The following is a 14,584-nucleotide window of genomic DNA, read 5'->3' on the forward strand; positions in this document are numbered from 1 at the left end:
TAATTTAACTATAATTTATTCTAGCAACTAAGTGAGATAAAATAAACTAAAATTTAGCTTGTAATAAGTTGCATGGGTCGGCCATTGAGCTGGTCTTTGTATGGTGATTGAGTCGGCTACTCCCTCTTCCAAAGCTCGATCGACGCAACTTGTTAGAGCATCTTGGAACTTTTTGGCACGAGACCAAGTTATAGGTCCTTGGGGCAGCTTAAGAGGTTCGGCAGTAGCATCCCGAGCTAGGGTCGCATCAATATAATCCCTTAAATATGAATACCAAGCTTAGAAATGACATCACATCTTTTCAGAAAATGGAGGATGAAACACTATATGAAGCTTGGGAATGATTTAAAGACTTGATTTGGAAATGTGTGATGCATGGATTTCAACACTAGACGTAGATAGAGATATTCTATAATGGGCTGAATATAAATATGAGGATGATAATTTATGCTTCTACCAATGGTGCTTTATTGGATGAATCTTATAATGGAACATATAAGATTTTGGAAAAGATTGCCAACAATGATTATCAATATCCTACCACAAGAGTTGGGACGAGCAAAAGAGCTACTGGTACTATGGAGCACTTCGTTCACAGTCCATGTATCTTTTTTGTCTAATTTGATCAAAACAATGAAAAAACCTACTATAATTTAGGAGATGAAAGTAGCTGAGCTGTCATGTGTTTATTGTGGTGAAGATCATGTGTTCGATAAGTGTTCATCAAACCCAACATTTGTGTACTACATGGATAATTTTAACCGGAACAATAACCCCTAATCCAACACCTACAATCTAGGGTGGAAGCAGCATCCAAAATTTAGTTGGAATAATCAAGATGCAGGTAATTCAAGTAATGTTGCAAGACAGAATGCGCCGTCTAGTTATAATCATCCTCTGTCGAGACAAAATATTCAACAAAGGCAAACATCATCATCCTCAACATCCATTGAAGCTTTGTTGATGGAATATATGGCTAAAAACGATGCTTTAGTTTAGATTCAGGCTACATCTCTTTGAGCTCTTGAGAATCAAATGGGGCAAATAATGAATGCTTTAAATTTGAGACCACAAGGAGAATTGCAAAGTGATACCGGGAGTTTGAGATCACAAGGGAAGGAATAGTGCAAGGCCATCACTCTTAGAAGTGGAACTTAGCTTGATGACATTGCTCAAGATGCCACGACAAGAGAGGATAACTCAAATAACAACCAGGTAAAGATCCCAGAGTCATTTGAGAAACATACTGAACCGAAAAAGGGTTAACAATAAAATGATGTGGTAGAATCAAATCATGTTGTCAACAAGACTGCCATGGTAAAACAATACCAACAACCTAAAGGATGACCACCTTTATCTTTTCTTCAGCGATTTCATAATTCTAAGCAGGATATTCAGCTCATAAGATTTTTGAATGTATTAAAGCAACTCCACATCAACATACCACTGGTTGAAGCTTTGGAGAAAATGCTCAATTTTGAGAAATTTATGAAAGATATATCATCAAAAAAGCGCAGATTGGGAGAATTTGAGACTGTAGCTCCCACTGAAGGGTGCACAACTATGTTGACGGATAAATTACCTCTGAAGTTGAAGGACGTAAGGAGTTTCACTATCCCTTGTTTAATAGAAATCATTATGTTGGTAAGGCGTTATGTGATCTAGGAGTAAGTATAAATTTAATGCCTATGTCTATTTTCAGGAAGCTAGGAGTTGGAAAAGCAAGACCTACTACGATTACGTTGCAACTGGTTGATTGATCCTATGCGCATCTGGTAGGTAAAATTGAAGATTTGTTGGTAAGAGTAGATGAATTTATCTTTCCTTAAGACTTCCTTATTTTAGAATGTAAAGCTGACCAAGATGTGCCAATTATTCTTGGAAGACCTTTTCTTGCTACTGGCAAGACTTTAATTGATGTACAAAATGGTGAGTTGACCATGAGGGTAAATGATCAACAAGTTACCTTCACTATATTTAATTCTTTGAAATGTGCTGATGTTAATGATGAATGCCACGCCATTGGGTTGATAGAAACAGCGTTGGAGGAGTTCACTAGATTTAGCCACAAAAATTCCGATAGTGACGAAGACTCACTTGAGTAAAGTGATACAGTAAGTTTTGAGGGATTTGGTGAATTATTGGAAGCTAAGAAGATCGTGGATAGGCTAGGGAAGAAGTTTGAATCTTTGGATTTAGCAAATCTACATTTCAATCCTCTTAAACCTTCTATAGAGGAACCTCTTACACTGGAGTGAAAACCTTTGCCACAACATTTAAAGTATGCATATTAGGAAGAAACAGTACTTTGCCAGTAGTAATTTCTACAGAGTTGACACCCGAGCAAGAGGCAAGGTTGTTAGAAGTTTTTCGGCGATTTAAGAAGGCATTGAGATGGACCTTGGCTAATATAAAGGAAATTTTCCTTGCATTCTGTATGTATGAAATTTTGTTGGAGGATTGCCTTAGCAATTCCATTAAACAAAAGTGAAGAATGAATCTGATCATGAAAGAAGTTGTCAAGAGAGAGATTATTAAGTGGCTTGATGCTAGCATCATTTACCTGATTTCAAACAGCTCATTGGTGAGTCATGTACAATGTGTACCCAAGAAAGGAGGGGTCATAGTGGTAAGTAATGATAACAATGAGCTCATATCAACTCGTATTGTCACGGGATGGAAAGATGTATAGATGACCGCAAGCTTAACAAGGTAACTAGGAAGGACCATTTTCCCCTACCATTCATTGATTTGATGTTGAATAGATTAGATAGGAAAGCTTTCTACTATTTTTTGGATGGTTATTGAGGATATAATCATATTGCCATAGCTCCCAATGACAAAGAGAAGACAACTTTCACATGTTCATATAGTACTTTTGAGTTAAGACGGGTGCTGTTTGGGTTATATAATGCCCCAACAACTTTTCAATGTTGTATGATGGCTATATACTTTGGTATGGTGGAAAATTTTCTTGAAGTGTCCATGGATGATTTTTCTGTGTTCAGGATTGATTTTGAGGATTGTTTGAAAAATCTAGAGTTGATTCTATGCCACTGTGAAGAAATGAATCTTGTTTTAAATTGGGAAAAATGCAACTTCATGGTTCGTGAAGGAATTTTCCTAGACATAGGATATCACAGAGAGGAATTGAAGTGGACAGAGCAAAAATTGAACTGATATAAAAATTTCCACCTCCCACTAGTGTCAAGAGTATTAGAAGTTTTTTTAAGTCATGCAGGTTTTTATAGAAGATTCATTAAGGATTTTTCGAGGATATTTAAACCTTTATGCACTTTGTTGGAGCAAAATCGACCTTTGAATTTTGAATAACATGGTTTGGTAGCCTTTGAAGAGTTAAAGATAATACTTATAGCAACACCAATTATCGTAACTCTGGAATGGTCACTGCCTTTTGAACTCATGTGTGATGCAAGTGATTTTGCTGTGGGAGCCATGTTGGGGCAAAGGAAAGAAAAAAAATACTACGGGCAATATATTATGCTAGTAGAACTTTATTGGAGGCGCAACTTAACTAGACCACCACGGAAAATGAGTTATTGGCTTTCGTGTTCGTGTTTGATAAATTTCATTCTTATTGATATGAGCCAAGGAGGTGACACTCAAGGGGTTGTTTTTCCTAGTGGTCCAATCACTCGAAGCAAGGCACGACAATTAAAATCAAAGATGAATGCTTTTGTCCAAGACTTTGTTGCTACAAATTTAATTCATCATGTTCGTGACGTTGACAAATACGAGAATGCAATTCACTGGACCAATCTTGGAATAGTGAAAGCCCATAAATTGGTGGATTAATCTTTTATGTACCTTATTGTTATTATTATTTACTTAATTCTCATTGGTTGGGACACATCACTTTTGAGTTAAGTAATTTTATTGGTTAGGTTATTATTTATTTATTTTCTTAGATAATTTTAAAGAGTTTTATTAGGATTCAATTACTCTTGTAATTTGCCTATAAATAGGCTTGTTTTCTACACATTGGGGGGGTGGAATAAAAAGAGAGTATTTTGTTTTCTTCCAAATTTTTGTGAGGCAAATTTTTGAGAGTAGAGTGATTCTTCTCTTGCTATTTAGTTTGGAGTTTGTTACTTTCGAGGGTATTTTGGAGTTACAAATATTCAAATTTCTTTCCCGTTCATCAGTGTTTCTAGAGGTTCTTCTTCTAGGGGTTTCGTAGGGAGCCGCTCAATCATTGGCGTTTTCGGTTACAAGTTAACCAAGGGTTCCATAGGGCAAATCTATCCTTTTTTTTCTTTATTTATTTATTTATTATTATTTAACTAATTTTATTTATTCTCATTTTATTTCTAATTTGTGTTTCTCTTCTGTCTAGATCCGGGTTTCCGCATCAGTTGGTATCAGTTTCGGGCCATTCGGTGTTATTTTTGAAGCTAAAATCAAATCCGAAACGAGTCAAAATACCAAAAACACTTTTCATCGGCTTCGTCGATTCTCTTTTTTTTTGAAGTTTTTGTTTATTCTCCTCTTATTCTTTAAAAAAACAGCAAAAAAAGAAAAAAGAAAAAAGAAAAAAGTGCAAAAAAACTGCAAAAAAAAAGTTGCCTACCTTTCATACGTAGGTTTCTTCTTTTCCTATTATTGTTATTATTTTTATTTTTATTTTTCCCAAAATTGAATTTCTTTTCCTTCTTCTTTTCTTGACTCAAGTATAATTAAAGCTTCAATTTTTTAAAATCTTAAGACACCAAACGTTTCCGATTTTTGTTTTTTCTTTTTTAAATTTGGGTAGAGTTTTCTTAAGTTTTCTTCTTATTAAAGCTTTTCTTTGACTCTAGAGTTAGGGATCGTTGCAGGTCTACATTTTTTTTTATTTCTCTTACGCTTTCTAACACTTTGTTTCTTCTTGTGTTAGAAGATATTAAAGGCACGCACAATTCCTTCATCCGTGTAGCCTCCATTACAAATTGCCTCGTCAAGTTTATTGGCCTCTTAGAGCAATTAGGGTCTTCATTGTTTCTTTGAAGTTTGCACCTCCATTATTTGATCTTGATTAGTAGCCCTCTCCAAACATATTTATAAGTTTTGAATCATTCAGAGAGTTATTCTTTTGAGAGCTAACGAGTGAGGTTATTATTACTTTTTCTTTCTTGTTCCTGTTTGTTGATCTTTCACAGATACCATGCCACTCACTAGATCCCAAACTAGTAAAAATGAAGAGGATGAGCAAAAAAGAGAGAACGATCCTTTGGTCGAGTTGTTACAAAAAGAGATGAAAAAGTTGCAAACTCAATTCGAACATCGCATGACCCATATGTTACAAGAGCAAAGGGAGTATCTTGATACAAAACTTACAACTCAAGAGAGATACATTGCCGATAATTACAAGAAGTTGAACGAAGCCTTTTAATCCGATCAAATTCGCGAGATCGAACTTTTAAACGAAGGGAGGACCATGTTTTTTATGATGACTTTGAGTCCGAGTATGCACCTAGAGAAAGGTTGGAACGAAACAATGACACCCCTAAACCAAAATTTCCTTCTTTCTCAGGGAAGAATGATCCTAATGCTTACCTTGATTGGGAGGAAAAGATGGAAGCAGTCTTTGCTTTTTACAATTACTCTGATCAGAAAAAGGTAACATACGCTGTCGCTGAGTTTATTGATTATGCACTAACATGGTGGAATCAATTATGTAAAAGCAGGATTCTTTATAGAGAGCAACCTATTACTACTTGGGTTGAAATGAAGCGCATCTTGCGAAAATGGTTTGTTCCACCATACTATTATCGAGAACTCCATCAAAAACTCCAACATCTTGTTCAAGGAGATAGATCTGTGGATGACTACTACAAAGAGATGGAGACTATTCAGATTAGAGCCAATCTTGTTGAAGAGGCTGAGGTGACTATGGCTAGATTCCTTGTCGGCCTAAAGCCTGAGATTGCAAATCTAGTTGAGTTACAACACTACATGGATGTTGAAGAGATGCTTCAAACCATACTCACCATTGAAAAGCAATTATGAAAGAAATGGACAACGAGGGGTGCTAGTTCAGTTTCTAATCCTGCTTGGAGAGGAAATTGGCAAAAACAAGATGATAGATTGTGGAATGGGAGAGATGCACGGTTCAAGCCGAATGAGCCTAGAACTTACTGTAAAGATAGAGGTATGCCTAATTCATTTAAAGGTTCTACTTCTACTAATCGAGCTCCATCTTCTTCTTCTACTTCTCCTAGTGCCATTAAGCAGCCAAAAGATATTACCTGCTTCAAATGCCAAGGAAGGGGTCACTATGCTCGAGAATGCCCTAATAAAAAGTCATTGGTGATTCGAGAAGATGGCGAGGTTGATTTTGAGTCTGATAACGAAGATGAGATGCCTCCTTTGGAAGATGCTGGTGATGTGCATACTCATGATGAGTATGAAGAATACTTGGAGTATGGTGAGAAAGCACTTGTTGCTCGAAGGGCTTTAAATGTCCAGTTTAAAGAGGAAGGGCGCGAACAAAGAGATAACATTTTCCACACGAGATGTTTGATTGGTGGACAACCTAGTTCATTGATCATCGATAGTGGAAGTTGCACCAATTTGGTAAGTTCTTCCCTTGTTAAGAAACTTGGCCTTCCTTGTGTGAAGCATCCAAGGCCATACCGCTTGCAATGGCTGAATGATAGTGGGGAGGTAAAAGTATCTAAACAATGCTTAGTTTCATTTTCCATTGGTAGATACTCTGATAAAGTTTTGTGTGATGTTGTTCCAATGCAAGCTGGACACATATTACTTGGACGGCCATGGCAGTTTGATCGATGAGTAAATCATGATGGTTTCCTTAACCAATATACCTTTGTGTTCCTTGGAAAGAATTTTACTTTGGCTCCACTTCCTCCTCAAGAAGTGTACAATGATCAACTTAAACTTGCTAGTGATATGGGTAAGGGAAGTGAGGTAAAATCATTGAAAAAGGCTGAGAGTAAAGAGGCCCTTAGTGTTAAAAGCCAACTTAAAGGCCCAACATTGGTGAGTGATTGCACACACAAGTCACGAGATGAGAAAGTGAGTTTATTTGCTAGGTTTTGAGATATCAAATTTACTCTTTGTACAAAACAAACATTTGTAATTATTAGGCTTAGGGAAAACTTTGTTTTGACTAACCCTAATACACATTTGCCTAGTTGTTTTGTTGATCTTTTGCAGGATTTTGAGGATGTATTTCCTTCTGAAATGCCTAAGGGATTACCTCATTTACGAGGGATTGAACATCAAATTGACTTTGTGCCTGGTTTGAGTATTCTGAATAGACCAGTCTATCGAAGCAATCCTGAAGAAACTAAGGAGTTGCAAAGGCAAGTTGAAGATCTCTTAGAGAAAGGGTTGATTCGTGAGAGTCTAAGCCCTTGTGCGGTCCCCTGTACTTCTCGTCCCAAAAAAGATGGTTCTTGGAGAATGTGTGTTGATTGTCGTGCTGTCAACAAGATTACGGTAAAGTATCGATATCTAATTCCTCGATTAGATGATATGTTGGATGAGATTAATGGTGCATGCATTTTCTCTAAAATTGACTTAAAAAGTGGTTGCCATCAAATAAGAATGAAACAAGGTGATGAATGGAAAACTGCTTTTAAGACTAAGTATGGTCTGTATGAGTGGTTAGTCATGCCATTTGGCTTAACTAATGCTCCTAGCACATTCATGAGATTAATGAACCACATACTTAGACCTTTTTTAGGAAAATTTTTTGTTGTGTATTTTGATGACATACTGATTTATAGCAAAACTTTGAATGATCATGTTGGGCATGTTAAATTAGTATTGGATGTGTTAAGGCATGAACGACTCTTTGCTAATCTTGAAAAATGCACCTTTTGTATGGATAAGCTTGTTTTTTTGGGTTTTGTGATAAGTTCTACAGGAATCCATGTGGATGAGGAGAAGGTAAAGGCAATTAAAGAATGACCTATCCCTAAAACTGTTTCCGAGGTAAGGTCTTTCCTTGGGTTAGCCGATTTCTACCGCAGGTTTGTTCGTAACTTTTCCACAATTGCTTCGCCTTTGACTGCACTTATTAAAAATGATGTATCTTTTCATTGGACAGATAAGCAAGAATTAGCATTTAATGAACTTAAAGATAAATTGTGTAATGCTCCTATTCTTGTTTTACCTAATTTTGAAAAGACCTTTGAGATTGAATGTGATGGTTCTGGTGTAGGTATAGGTGCCGTCCTCATGCAAGATAGTAAACCACTAGCCTACTTTAGTGAGAAACTTGGTGGAGCACATTTGAACTATTCGACCTATGATAAAGAGTTGTATGCCTTGATAAGGGCATTAGAAGTTTGGCAACATTACCTTTTACCAAAGGAGTTTGTGATTCACACTGACCATGAATCACTTAAGCACTTAAAGGGACAAGGTAAGTTGAACAAGCGACATGCGAGGTGGGTTGAATTCATTGAATCTTTTCCTTATGTTATAAGGTATAAGAAAGGTAAAGATAATATTGTGGCTGATGCTCTATCAAGGAGGTACACTTTACTTAGTACTTTGCATACTAAGTTATTAGGTTTTGAGTATCTCAAAGATTTATATGCCACTGATTCTGATTTTTCAAGCATTTATGACGCATGTGAACATGGTGCATTTCACAAATTTTATAAGCACGATGGCTATCTTTTTCGAAATAATAGACTATACTTACCAAAGTGTTCAATGCGAGAATTGTTGGTTCGAGAGGCTCATAGTGGTGGTCTTATGGGTCATTTTGGAGTCACTAAGACTTATTATGTTTTACATGAGCATATTTATTGGCCTAACATGCGAAAACTTGTTGAGAAAATTTTCTCTACTTGCATTACTTGTAAACAAGCTAAATCCATTGTGATGCCTCATGGTCTATATACTCCTCTTCTTGTTCCTAGTTCACCTTGGACTGGCATTTCAATGGATTTTGTAATAGGTTTACCAAGGACAAAGCGTGGACGAGATAGCATCTTTGTGGTTGTGGATTGATTTTCTAAAATGGCTCATTTCATTCCGTGCCATAAGACTGATGATGCAACCCATGTTGCCGATCTATTTTTTCGTGAAGTTGTGAGATTACATGGAATCCCAAGGACTATCGTTTCCGATAGAGATGCAAAATTTCTTAGTCACTTTTGGAAGGTGTTATGGGGTAAGTTAGGTACTAAACTACTTTACTCTACTACATGCCACCCTCAAACTGATGGTCAAACCGATGTGGTAAATCAAGTTTTGGGATCTTTGCTTAGAGCCATAATAGGTAAGAATGTTAAATCTTGGGAAGAATGGATACCCTATGTTGAGTTTGCTTATAATTGTTCTGTTCATTCTTCCACAGGTTTTACTCCTTTTGAGATTGTATATGGCTTTAATCCACTTACTATTTTAGATTTGCTTCCTTTACCTTTGAATGAGATTGCTAATTTAGATGGTGAAAGGAAAGCTGATTTAGTGAAAGAGATCCATGAGAAGGCTCGTAAAGCCATTGAGAAAAAGAATGAGTCCAATGCACATCGAGCTAATAAAGTGTGAAAGCAAGTCTTGTTTGAACCTGGAGATTGGGTATGGGGCATATGAGGAAGGAATGATTTCCTTTTAAGAGAAAGAATAAACTTGATGCACGAGGAGATGGACCATTCCAAGTACTCGAGAAAATAAATGACAATACTTATCGCATTGATCTTCCTGGTGAGTATAGTGTTAGTGCTACTTTCAATGTTTCTGATCTTTCTCCTTTTGAATTTGATGTAGGTTCAGATTCGAGGACGAATCTTCTTGAAGAGGGGGAGAATGATACGAGCCAAGGAGGTGACACTCAAGGGGTTGTTTTTCCTAGTGGTCCAATCACTCGAAGCAAGGCACGACAATTAAAATCAAAGATGAATGCTTTTGTCCAAGACTTTGTTGCTACAAATTTAATTCATCATGTTCGTGACGTTGACAAATACAGGAATGCAATTCACTGGACCAATCTTGGAATAGTGAAAGCCCATAAATTGGTGGATTAATCTTTTATGTATCTTATTATTATTATTATTTACTTAATTCTCATTAGTTGGGACACATCACTTATGAGTTAATTAGTCTTATTGGTTAGGTTATTATTTATTTATTTTCTTAGATAATTTTAAAGAGTTTTATTAGGATTCAATTACTCTTGTAATTTGCCTATAAATAGACTTGCTTCTACACATTAGGGGGGTGGAATAAAAAAGAGAGTATTTTGTTTTCTTCCAAATTTGTGAGGCAAATTTTTGAGAGTAGAGTGATTCTTCTCTTGCTATTTAGTTTGGAGTTTGTTACTTTCGAAGGTATTTTAGAGTTACAAATATTCAAATTTCTTTCCCGTTCATCGGTGTTTCTAGAGGTGCTTCTTCTAGGGGTTTTGTAGGGAGCCGCTCAATCATTGGCGTTTTTAGTTACAAGTTAACCAAGGGTTCCATAGGGCAAATCTATCTTTTTTTTCTTTTATTATTATTATTTAACTAATTTTATTTATTCTCGTTTTATTTCTAATTTGTGTTTCTCTTATGTGTAGATCCGGGATTCCGCATCAAAGATGATGCATTTTGTTGTCATTTACTTTAATTACTAATTGCATATGTACTATTCCAACCTTTAAAAACATCAAATTTTACACAAATACCAAAGAACCAACATCCACTAACTTAATATATGGTATTATTACCATGTAAGTCCTTTTGTAACACCCCATACCCGGTCCGATTGTCGCACCCGAGCTATAGGATCCTACAAATAAATACGAAGCAATCACATGCAATTTAAAACATTAAATGGTCATATAAATACAGACATTAATTGTAAAAAAATGAAAACTAGACTAAATCGAGCTTTAAAATATGATAGATTAGATTCGGGGATGAAAAAGAACCAAATTGTATAATTTTCAAAACTTTGAACTAAGTATCGATACCAAGGAAATCAGTATAGTTATTTTTATCATAAGTATCGATACCAAAATCGATATCGATACCATTTTAGCTTTCTGTAATTTGAAAACACTGTTTATTTGGTCAAGTAGCGATACCTGGTTCCCGATTATCAATACTTTTATCCAAATGGTCAAAAATCACATGTTTAAAAATTTGATTTCATGCCAAAACCTATATCTTAATTTAGGGATACAAATAGGTACACATTTGACATGCATAAAACTCACTCAACCCTTTACAAACATGTCATAATTCAACCAAAATCTATTAACCATCTTAACTATTATAATTAACAATTAAGTATACAATTAGGTACCATTATCCTAATACTAACCAATATGCCAATTGGCACCATCAAAAACAAATTCAAACCATAACTCAATTATACATACAAACATGTATCATCATAGTGCAATTTACCTTGTACGTAATCAAAACTTACCATATCATTAAAAGAATTTAATATAATGGATGCATACACTACAACTATCAGCTAACACATTTACCATACATTTCACCCAAGATTACCACTTTCTAACCATTTCATGATCCAAAATCAAGCATACCATCACACACTTACTATCTTTATTTACACTTTATACATACTATAGTAATCATTGAATTCGACCTTATACATGAAAACCATTAAACCAAATTACAATTTTAACTTATATCTTTATACCATCAACCCAAAAAAGCCTATGTGCATAACATATAACCATCTAATACACAAACCAAGATTGACCAACAACAATTAGCCTATAAACATACCACAAAATCGAATTTTAAAGTATAGAAATACTACTAAATCAATATCAGGATAGTGTGAGCTTCTCTACAATCCGCCTGACACGTTCTGCAAGTTGACACTACAAAGAAAAAGAAAACAAGAGTATAAGCATTACAATTGCTTAGTAAGTTCATAGATATTAAAACTGAATAACTTAACTCAGGTTATAATTATACACTATATGTTACTTAGCTTGATAAAGTTTGCTTATCATGACAAATCACATATCAAAAAGGCGAGTTCAACTTTTATCATACTACATATTAATTAAATCAAATAACATTTCAATTCACTTAATTCAACATCTCATTATCATTAATAAAACCAACAATCATTTAATAAATTCTCTATCTAAATCATATCATACCACCTATTTACGCGTAATACATCCTATTACAAATTAACGTCAAACATTATTTTTCATTTCATAATTTGAACTCTCAACTAATTCCATATTAATCGTATAAATTTCTATCTCATTTCATATCAATTCATCTTTATACCAAATATATGTATATATCAATTGCCAATTTAATGTAAATTACTATTTCATTTCATAATATGAATTACGAATCACAATCCATCTCAATTTCCAATTCATGGATTCATTGAACATAATCAATCAATGTCCCCAACTCATTTCACAATTTCATATTCCGTTTCATGTCATTTGAAATTTCAAATATCAAATGTTTCCTTTTTACTAATTATTTCCCTATTAACTCAACTCGAACTTGGATGGATACATGGATCCAACCAACAGACCAGTGCCTCGTCTAATATATCCAAAGCATATAGTTGCACCCAGTGCTATCAATAAGTTTGACACCAGTGTCTCATTGGTATAACCGAAGCAAATTGACATCTAATGCCTCATTGATTCGTAGTCGAAGTAACCTTGAACTCTTCCTATCATATGACATGCCAACTATACCCGACTCTACCCAATATCTCAATTTGCATCCATAAATATCATAAACACATTTATTCAACATATGACAACAAGAGAACATCTCAATATATACTCATTTTCACATTTGTATAACTATATGGACTTTTCATATAGATTCAATTTAATCCTCTCGCTTACTTAATACAACCAACAAACAAATTTGTTCGTAGGGACTATTCATCAAATTTCCCTTTTTTTCCAACTTTCCTCTGTACGAATCAAATATTGATTTATAATAATTAAATTCAACCTTATCAAATTTAGATACATATTCCAACACACTTTTATGCATATGACCCTTAAGTTTTCATTGTTTACATATTTTCCTAAACTCTTACATTTCTTCCAATTTAGTCCTTAAACTCAATTTCTAAATTTTAAAAATTTCACAAATACCTATGCTAGCCAAATTTATTCCTATTCTAGTATAGTCCAAAATTACTCAAAATTCACAAGAATTCCATGTAAATTATAATATTTTAAGAAATTAATCCTTTAACTAAAATCAAACTAAAATCACTTGTCAAACTAGTTCTAAACATCAACCAAGACTAAAATTTCATCATTTAACTTCAAAAATACCTAGAATTCATCAATGGTAAATTTCAAAATCTTAAACAGTCTCGAAAACAGAAATAGGGGTTAGTTGGACCTAGTTGTAACGATCTCTAAAACATAAAATTTATGAAAAACGGATGGAAAACTCACTTCCATGCACTGGAAATATCAAAGTCGAAGCTTCCAATGTTTATCCCATGGTGGTTTCTCTTCTCAAATTAAAATAAGAAGAAGATGACAATGCTTTAAGTTTTCTTATTATTTTAACTTTACTTATTTTATTACTTTATTATTATTTAACTTATAATATAACATATATAATTTATAAATAATGTATTAACCGTCCACTTATATAAAAACATGGTATAATTACATCATAAGTCCTCACACATCCACTAGTTAAGCTATTTAACCATTAAAATTCAATAGTGATTAGATTTTCTAGCTCTTACGATTTAGTCCTTTTTAATTAATTAACTAATTAAACACTAGAATTTCTTAACCGAAACTTTACATACCAATATAATAACTCCATAAATATTTAATAAAAATATTTACAATCCAGTTTACTGAAACGTGGTCTCGATACCTCATTTCCAAAAACCACTTGACTTTTGGTACGCACCACTTGTACCTTGACCAATTGACCAATTAATAAAATCTATTAAATCACAATTCACTATTTTATTATATTTAACTCATAAATATTAATTAAATAAATCATGGACTCTCCCATCGAAATTGTGGTCCTTAAACCACTGTCTCTAACACCCCTGAAAAATGGGTTGTTACACATTTCATTTAAGATTCCACATTCATTTAACCCTTTTAACTAAAGAAATCAACTTTTGCACCTTTTTTTATAAAACCACTTGACTTTTAAGACATACCACTTGAACCTAAATCAAATTTAAATGTAATTATATACTTGACTCGTAAATATTAAATAATAATGTTTACAAACACACTCATCAGGTTTGTGGTCCCAAAACAACCGTTTTCGACACCACTAAAAAACGGGTTGTTACAAGTTAATAGTGTACCAATAATCTAGTTTTCATTATGCAATCCAATTAATATATAATTTCACATTCAATTTTATAATCTCGTTTCAATTCAACATCAATACACAAACATCTTATATCATATTGCAAATTTGAATCTGTTTCCATATCACATATCATTTCTCAACTAAATCATGCTACTTTCTATCTTATTCAACTTAGTCCATTATCTCAATATTAAATATCAATCATAGCAAATCAATTCATACGACCACTATTATCTCACCTTGATACTCAATCATGTAATTTAAATTGAATATGCAAA

General features: G+C 34.0%; 1 protein-coding gene and 1 non-coding gene across 2 annotated transcripts; one reads left to right on the plus strand and one right to left on the minus strand.

Annotated features, from left to right (window-relative positions):
* Positions 1–275: 275 nt before the first annotated feature.
* On the minus strand, positions 276–382 carry LOC128034358 (small nucleolar RNA R71). Its single transcript, XR_008190484.1, has one exon. It is a non-coding gene; the product is annotated as a small nucleolar RNA R71 (small nucleolar RNA).
* A 456-nt stretch (positions 383–838) lies between these two features.
* LOC105775424 (uncharacterized) lies at positions 839–2,105 on the plus strand. Its single transcript, XM_012597941.1, has 4 exons — positions 839–844; positions 1,390–1,599; positions 1,703–1,751; positions 1,846–2,105. Exons 1-4 carry the CDS (start codon positions 839–841, stop codon positions 2,103–2,105), a joined length of 525 nt encoding a protein of 174 aa, XP_012453395.1.
* Positions 2,106–14,584: the final 12,479 nt, after the last annotated feature.

This window comes from Gossypium raimondii, chromosome 10, assembly GCF_025698545.1.
Source record: "Gossypium raimondii isolate GPD5lz chromosome 10, ASM2569854v1, whole genome shotgun sequence".
NCBI classification, from domain to species: Eukaryota; Viridiplantae; Streptophyta; class Magnoliopsida; order Malvales; family Malvaceae; genus Gossypium; species Gossypium raimondii.

Bases quoted from the DNA above. Each gene is read 5' to 3' on its own strand.
- LOC105775424 (XM_012597941.1), top strand. The intron at 1,600-1,702 runs GTAAGGAGTTTC...GTCTATTTTCAG, and splicing joins TACCTCTGAAGTTGAAGGAC to GAAGCTAGGAGTTGGAAAAG. The intron at 1,752-1,845 runs GTTGATTGATCC...TCCTTATTTTAG, and splicing joins CTACGATTACGTTGCAACTG to AATGTAAAGCTGACCAAGAT.